The 8,584-nt window shown below is 35.9% G+C and overlaps 1 protein-coding gene across 1 annotated transcript; it reads right to left on the bottom strand.

The window, feature by feature from the left end:
* Positions 1-1,134: 1,134 nt before the first annotated feature.
* Positions 1,135-1,701, bottom strand: LOC120767912. Its single transcript, XM_040094270.1, has 2 exons — positions 1,647-1,701; positions 1,135-1,586 (listed from the first exon to the last, which is right to left on the bottom strand). Exons 1-2 carry the CDS (start codon positions 1,699-1,701, stop codon positions 1,135-1,137), a joined length of 507 nt encoding a protein of 168 aa, XP_039950204.1.
* Between the last annotated feature and the right edge of the window lie 6,883 nt (positions 1,702-8,584).

Genomic DNA, 8,584 nt, shown 5'->3' with positions numbered 1-8,584 from the left:
ATTGGTAAAACTTTTACCGAAACGTTTCAATTGATGAAACCAGTTTATGGCGATGATTGCCTATCCCGTAGCAGAGTGCAGGAGTGGTTTCAACGTTTTCAAAGTGGTCGTGAGAACATAAATGACGATCAACATATGGGTCAATCAAAATCCGTGGTCACCGGAAATTCCATTGAAACTGTGCGTGAATTCTTCAAAAATTTAGCGGAAATCATCATTGAAATTCATGGAAATGAAATTGAACATCTCCAAAACATCGATTTATCGCATTTTGACCGAACATTTGGGCTTACGAAAGGTGTGTGCACGGTTTGTTCCGCACAAATTGACTGACGGCCAAAAATTGCTCAGAATCCAACATTCGAAGGACGATTACTTGACCAAAAACACACATTTTAACCATTCACCACCTCACGTATTCATCTGATATGGCACCGTGCGACTTCTTCCTTTTCGGAAAAATGCATTTGCCCTGAAAGGAAAGTGTTAAGCAGAAGTAGAGGCCAATCAAAAGGCTTGCACTGGCATACGGGCGGCCATACCGGCCTACCGCCATATATTCAGTGAAACGATTTCGTCCAGTTGAATCACTGTATATCCATACCATAATGAAATGGTTCAAAGGACATATTCTGCTGATTTATATATCTCAGACGGATATAAATAGAATCAAGCGTACTGGGCATCACCTGGTAACACGGTTTTACGGTAACTTTCGGAGGATCAAAGCACTTGAGGTATGAGAGAATCTAGTTAGTACAACACATTTGGATATGAAAGGGCTGTCATTGTAGTGTTGATGTAATAACAAATGATTAAGTATATTTGATAACGTTTTTCAAAAACCTTCTGTAGGAATTCAACATAAGTGTATCACAATAACATCGAAGCAACAGACAAAATTTTAGTAACTTCTTCGTTTTTGAACCATAAGAAGAAACATTTGATGCGTATGAAGTGGACCATCAATGATAATTTCCGTATCCTAAAGTAATTTTTAACTTAAAATAAAATTCATAGTAATTTTAATACTTTTAAACAACTTTAAGAACTTTTTAATAAATTAGATTTTTGTGTATGACAATATCAATAACGGAAAATTGTTGCTTAAGGTTAGGCCAATAAGCAGATTAACTATTTGGCAATATCGTCTGGAATTTGTGTTGCTGACTCAGCTGCGACGGAATCATTTGGTATTTCTGTAGCAACAACAGTCGAACTTTGATCGTCTTGTGGACCAGCTTCCGTTGTCTCATTAGACTCGACTGCCACGGTAGTTGACACTTTAACTTGGTCGTGCTCTGCATTGACGTTGAGTTTAACTGATGATATCAGTTTCTTGAGTATAGAAATTAACTTATATAAGAAACCGATTTCACTCGGAATACCGATAATATTATCGATGGGATTTAAATCGGATATTTTATCAACGACTTCTTTGGCGGCATCTTTAACAGTATTAACACTACTGAGGGCGGAATCTATGTTTGCGGCATTGGGTATTTTGCTGCCCAATTCATTGATAACATTGCCAGCCTCTTGAATCGGTTTACCAATTTCCGTTATGACGCCACATAATGTGCTTCCTGTAGCGTTAGTTACGAGGTTATTACATACATTTTTTTTTTTTTATATTTGTTACTTACCTAGAGAGGATAGAGCTAGAAGCGCGTACAAGGCTCTTGCTGCTTGAGTTCTCATTTTTGTTGAAGTTTTATGTTTAGAATTTGTATTTCCTCTTTGAAAGTCGACGAGCTTTTGATAAAGGTCATGGACTTTGATAGCTTTTATACGAAAATTCTGAGAAAAGCATAAACAAGTTATTACAATATTTTCATATTTACGATCGTTAGTTTTGTGTTATGTTTTTCAAAACAAAAATATATTTTTGTTGGCTAAACAAACCAAAAAGAACAAACAATGTAATGTGTATCCATATTGTTGATTTAACTCATTAAAAATGCCAAATGGTTTAATGATGGTCTAATTGAGGGAATTTTAGGTAAATATTTTTATTTATGTTTGAATAAATATATATATATATTTATAGCTTGAACAGGGTCATAAAGTTTGTAACACCCAGAAGGAAGCGTCGGAGACCCCATAAAGTATATATATAAATGATCAGTATGTTGAGCTGAGTCGATTTAGCCATGTCCGTCTGTCTGTATATATACGAACTAGTCCCTCAGTTTTTAAGATATCGTTTTGAAATTTTGCCAACGTCATTTTCACTTCAAGAAGCTGCTCATTTGTCGGAACTGCCGATATCGAACCTCTATAACATATAGCTGGCATACAAACTGAACGATCGGAATCAAGTTCTTGTATGGAAAACTTTTGCATTTGACAATGTATCTTCACAAAAGTTGGCACAGGTTCTTTTCTAGAGTAACAATGTAATCTCCGAAAAAATTGTTCAGATCGGAATACTATAGCATATAGCTTCCATATAAACTGAACATATAGTTACTAAAAAAATGCATTTGTGAAGGGTATATTAGCTTCGGTGCAGCCGAAGTTAACGTTCTTTCTTGTTTTCCTTAAGATTAGAAATGAACTTTGAGTCTACAATACTATTTTATTCATCCAGTTTTGGGCATTTTTAGAACGTAGCGACTTTTAAGACGTTACCACATCGATATTAGCTTTTGCAAAGAACTTTGTCATAAATGTTAATAGATACCGATGGAGGTTTGAACTACCCAACTTAGTTTTCTTAACTGAAAAATTGCTTGTAGCAAACTCAAAAGGGTTTTAACTGCCCACATTTTGCTGCTGAATTGAATCGCACGGCTTGATACCATCATTAAATAACTACTTCGGTTATAGAGAGATAATCGTTCGTTCCCCCTACACTTTCACAGTGATATGTAATTCAGCTACACATAACTTGAACTAAAGTAATAATTACATCTTCGCTGGATACTTCAAAAAGAGTACTACAACCTTTCGAGTTCACTTCGAATGGTCTCCAGTATATTTTTTGGATCGTCCACTCAGTAATTTCGATTGCTTCATTGTGTAAAGTATTTTTTAAAATTATAGTATATTCTCCATTTTGATCCAATACCTTTTGCCATATTTCAACATGAGATTGATTCCAAAATCCTGGTCCAAGTGGTTTTTGACGTGAAGGTTTGAGTCATCAAACTTGTATGACGTCTGGCATGCAACACTACACCTTTTCTATTGACAACATAGGCCAAAACTATGCTGTTTGAGTGCATAACTCAATTTATCCACCTGTTCATCATGATATTGTCAGTCAAAAGCTCAAAATAAACGCTCTCTTCGAAATCCCATCAAACAGACAATACAACCTTTTTTTGGTGACTACCGGCCTTCAAAGTGATTTGAGCTGGCTCATCCTTTTTAGACTGTGATCTCATGTACTTTACATTTTTGTCAACAACCCTCTTTTCGTGGCCACTTAGAATATAACATATAATAGATTCAGAAATCACTTCTCTGGTGTTTTATAATCAAATCACATTCGTTAATGTTACGAAGGAAATTTCTTTCTGTAAGAACATGAGGAATCCATAAGTCAAGCTTCGAAATTAATCCTAGACGTTTCATCTGCTTGTGAATGGCCGCGTCCGACAAATTTAATCGTTCAACAATTTCTCAAGTTGTCACTCTACGTTTTGCACCGATTGGCGGCCTTTTTTTCCACATCGGCTTGAAGAGGCCTTCCAAGACGTGGCGCATTCTTAAGAGCGAAATAGCCGCGAAGAAGTTGGTTGCAAAAAAGTTTAATAAGATCATTAAATACATATTCTTCACATGGTTTGTGGTTAAGCCTTTCCGTCGGATAACTTAAAAAAAAAAATCAATAAAAACTGTAACTGTCTTTCTATGTAATTCGGGGTTCTGTAAAAATTGATCGTAGTCCCTCACTGATTTCTTGGGAAATTTGTTACAGAACTGAGGCAGCTAGTAGTGCATTCGTAACTTTGGCTAGACTATTCTCATGGCACACACAATAACTTTGATATCACAGATGTAATTTTCTACTTGAAAGCGAACAAAATTTTGGGTTTTTTGTTTTTGTCGGACGTGCACTAGCATTTCGGGTGAGGCTTGCGAGAAAGTTAAGCCAATAGCTAATAAAAAACTACGCCGGCAGATAAGGCATCCGCGACATGTTTTTTTAATGCTAAATGTTTTCCTTCAATTTCTGACGGTGTAAAACGGTAAAACTACTATTATCTGGGTTTGTTTTCTTATACTTCCCCGTAATCTGGTTTTCTCGCATGAAGAGGGAAAAGGAGTCCTCGTACATATCAGTGTGATAAATGTCAAATGTCAGATAGTGTAGTTACCTCACTAAGTCTGTTTACTACATTGTTGCCCAAAAAATCTGATTTTATCTTTCGTTATGAATAATCTCAACATCACCGGGTTAGGAAGTTTTGTTTACAATTTTCAAAAGATTTGGAAGCTCCATAACATGGATATTACTTTTAAATTCAGAGGATATAGAAAGTTATCGATACCAAGTCATCTTCAGGTTGGTCACTTTTAAATTGCCCGCTCCCAAATTTGGCATCTGAAAGGCAAATAATTAAGTTTCACTTCAATTACAAACAAGAAGAACGGATTCGTTCCTCCTACACTATGAAAGTGTTATGGTATTTTAGACCTTAAGTAAACCTTGCATCTTTATTGGTTGCTTGGCCCAACTTCTCATTCCAATACAAGTGATCGTATTAACATTATTTTACAAATGAAAGAACCTAAAACGCTTCGTCTGCCCCGAACATTAGATACTGGTTTCTTGGGAAACCTGCTCAAATTCAAGGTAAAAAATAGTGCACACGTAACTATGGGTAGATCCTCGAGACTTTAATACAACGGAAGTAACTTCCAACTTTAGGAAAGTTGAATCAATAGTTAATAACTACGTCGGTGTATTTTTTGCCAATTAAGGTAGCGTGGTATCCGGGAGGTGTAACGATAATGAACTGTCAGTCTATGTTGATTGTGACTGACATTTTGCCTAAGTCCGTCGTCGCTCAACTACTGTATTCTCAGATTTAGCCGTCTGTGACCTTTTCTGTTTTCGAAAGGCTCTGAAGGCCATCCCTCCCGAGTCTTATAACAAGTATATGTAAAATTGGATTAATCGTTGACATGCTTTATTATCTAAGGAGCCATTTTCAAGGTACTAATAAAAATTTGTATTTAAGATGTAAAAATGTTGTTTTTCTTTTCGTCAGTACGGGGAAAATTATGTAATGATTATTCCAACTTCGGGTTGACTTTATGTATACTGTATATTGGTCAATATGTGAGTTATTTTACTGAAACTCAAAAAGTATCTATCTCTAATTATAGGTTATGGAATGTGAGATATCTTAATGAAACTCAGAGAACTACATTTTTTGTTAATAAAATGGCGAAATGTCGAAAAGAGGTAAATCGGCCTTTACCCCCATATACGTAATATAAGATTTTGAAACTCCAGATGGCTTTATACCGCATATATTGGTCAAAATATAAGATAGTTTTGCAAAAGTTTGTGAACGTACTTATATATGTGTAAATATCTTTTTCTTTTTTATTACGTAGACACCGCTTACGTGGTTTTAGCCGAGTTTACAACAGCGCGCCAGATGTTCTTCCTTTCGCTGTTGGGCGCAAATCGGAGATACCAAGTGTCCGTCTCCACTTGGTCTTTCTAACGGACTGGAGGTCTTCCTATTCCTCTGCTTCTTCCGGCGAGTACTGCGTCGAATACTCTTAGAGCTGGAGTGTTTTCATCCATTTGAACGACATGACCTAGACAGTGTGGCCGCTGTCTCTGTTCTCTATTCAGATCTTTAGCTCAAATTATTTTCTCCAAGGGCTAATTGAAGAAGTTGCACGATAGCCTTGTCGAAACCTCGTTTCGTATTGAACCGCTCGGAGGGGTGCTTCCCGATCCTGGCGGAGCTTTTGGTATTGCTCAAAGTCAGTTTACACAGCTGTAATAATTTTAAATTTTGACTTTAAGTCGCTATATCTGAATTTAGTTGAGGCCAATGATATCAATATCATCGGCGTACGCCAGCAGCTGTACACTATTATAGAAGATTGAACCTTCTCTATTCAGATCTTTAGCTCCAATTATTTTCTGCAGCAGCAGATTGAAGAAGTCGCACGATAGCGAGTCGCTTTGTCTGAAACCTGGTTTGGTATCGAACCGCTTGGAGAGGTCCTTCCTGATCCTGACGAAGCTTTTGGTGCTACTCAACGTTAATTTACACAGCTGTATTAGTTTTGCAGGGATACCAGATTCAGACATCGCGGCATAAACGCAGCTCCTTTTCGTGCTGTCAAAAGCAGCTTTAAAATCGACGAAGAGATGGTGTGTGTCTATCCTCTTTTCACTGTCTATTCCAAGTTTTCACACTTGGTGAATATGTGGTCAGTTATTTATTTTCCAGTCTCCTAAAGCCACACTGATAAGGTCCAATCAGTTTGTTGACGGTGGGCTTTAATCTTTCACACAGTTCGCTCGATTAAACCTTATTTGCGATGATGAGGATGCTTATACCATGGTAGTTGGCAGACATTGTGGGGTGTGCTTTTTTATAGATTGGGTAGAGCACCCTTAAATTCTAATCTTCGGGCATGCTTTCATCCGACCATATTCTACAAAGAAGCTGATGCATGCTCCTTATCAGTTCTTCGCCGCCTTATTTGAATAGCTCGGCCGGCAATCCATCGGTCCCCGCTGGTTTGTTGTTCTTCAGAAGGGTAATCTATTCGAATTCTTCTTAATCACCATCGCCTGGTGTTATGCTATATGCTATATGTACTATAGTTTAATGCCGAAAATGTGTAAAATCGATCAAAAAATTACCTCAGCTATCATATATGGCACTACATGTAATGGCTTTCGTTATTCTAGCAGACTTTACACCGAATATCCGATATATTCAGTGTATGAGTTATTTTTCTACATCGAACCAGAACCGAACTTATCGCTTCCTTATTTTGATCCTAAAAATTGCGATAGTATGAAATGTTCAGTTAAACCAAAACTTAGCCTTTCCGTACTTGTTAGGCGTCAATCAATCGTACGTAATGCGTTGGAGTGAGTGGCGTTTATTTTAATGTTTTTCAATAAATTTTTTATATTGCCATCACTGTTACGGAAGTTCATCACACGCTGAAAGCTTTTATATTCATTAGCAACATGTTGCTAACAAATGTTGCGCAAATACTTAATGGCGAATACGGAATGCTTTGTTTACTCTTCTAAGGTCTACGGCTTGCTGTTTTCATTTGTTTTTATACTCTTGCAACATGTTGCTAAGGAGTATTATACTTTTGTTCACTTAATGGTTGTCTGAATCACCTAAAACTATTGGAGAAAGATACATATAGCGATATATATATATAAATGATCAGGATTACGAGAAGACTTGGAATCTGGGTGACTGTCTATTCATCCGTACGTCCTGTAGGTATTCAGCCGGCTGTGACACTTGTCAGATGCAAAAGTTAAATGTTCAGTTACATCCGAACTTAGCCATTCCCCAATTGTTTCTTCAATATTTATTTTTGTTGGAAACCAGCATATGTAGTCTCCTTACTAAGTTTTTTATCGGATTTTTTGTGCAATTTATAATTTCTTCTTGCAAACTTTGTTAAAATGTGGAGATAGCGTAATTTTCATTAAAAAAGGAATATCTATAGGTTGATGCTTGTTCATTTGGCAAATAAGAAATAAAACATGTGTACTTGTGTCTTCAACCAAGAAATGACGGGGTTTTTTTTGTTCTGGCAATTAAATTATAGTGGCAAATTGAAAGTACTGAAAAGACACGGAAAACAGTGGGAGGGTATTTACAAACCGTCTGAACGATCTACATACATACATAATATACACATATGATTTTTAACCAAAACCTTAAAATTATCTTAAAAGCTCTATCGAGTCCTAATTTTGTTAGATTGTATGAACAAATTTCGAAAAAAAAACTTAAAACAAGCGGTCCACACTTTCCCCCAATCTCTGGCTAACTTAATTTGTAATCGTTAGCCTACCTTCATATATAGTCAGTATAGCGATTACGTCCATTTGGATGAATCTATATTCATACCTTAATGAAAACGAATAATGTCTAAGATTATTCTGCGCTAAAAAATCAAGCCGACTGTGCTTCACCTGGTAAGACGGATTGATGATAAGTTATGAAGGATCAAAGCACATGAGGTATGAGAGGCTCTAGTTAGTACAACACCTTTAAATATGAAAGGGCTTTCATTTTTAGCGATAATTTTATAAAAAATGATTAAGTAAAATTGACAAAATTTTTCAAAATTTATTTATTTTTTATAACATAACATAACTTAACATAAACCATCATAATAACATAGAAGAAATAGATTAAATTTTAATATCTTCTACTTGACAGACGATAAGGAGAAAGTTGAAAACATTTACTGTGTATGTATGAAGTGGACTGTCAATGATAATTACCCTATCTTAAACTAATTTTTGAACTTACTTAAAATAAAATTCCTTTTTTAATTTTAAACAATTTTAAGAACATTTTAATAAATTAGATTTTCGTTTATGACAATA

Source organism: Bactrocera tryoni, chromosome 2 (genome assembly GCF_016617805.1).
Source record: "Bactrocera tryoni isolate S06 chromosome 2, CSIRO_BtryS06_freeze2, whole genome shotgun sequence".
NCBI lineage: Eukaryota > Metazoa > Arthropoda > Insecta > Diptera > Tephritidae > Bactrocera > Bactrocera tryoni.
Note: the sequence above shows the minus strand (reverse complement) of the source record. Positions and strands in the feature narration are given on the sequence as shown.

Coding starts and splice junctions, on each gene's coding strand:
- LOC120767912 (XM_040094270.1), bottom strand. CDS start 1,701: ATGAGAACTCAAGCAGCAAGAGCCTTGTACGCGCTTCTAGCTCTATCC. Junction 1,587..1,646: donor TCTAGCTCTATCCTCTCTAG/GTAAGTAACAAA, acceptor CTAACGCTACAG/GAAGCACATTATGTGGCGTC.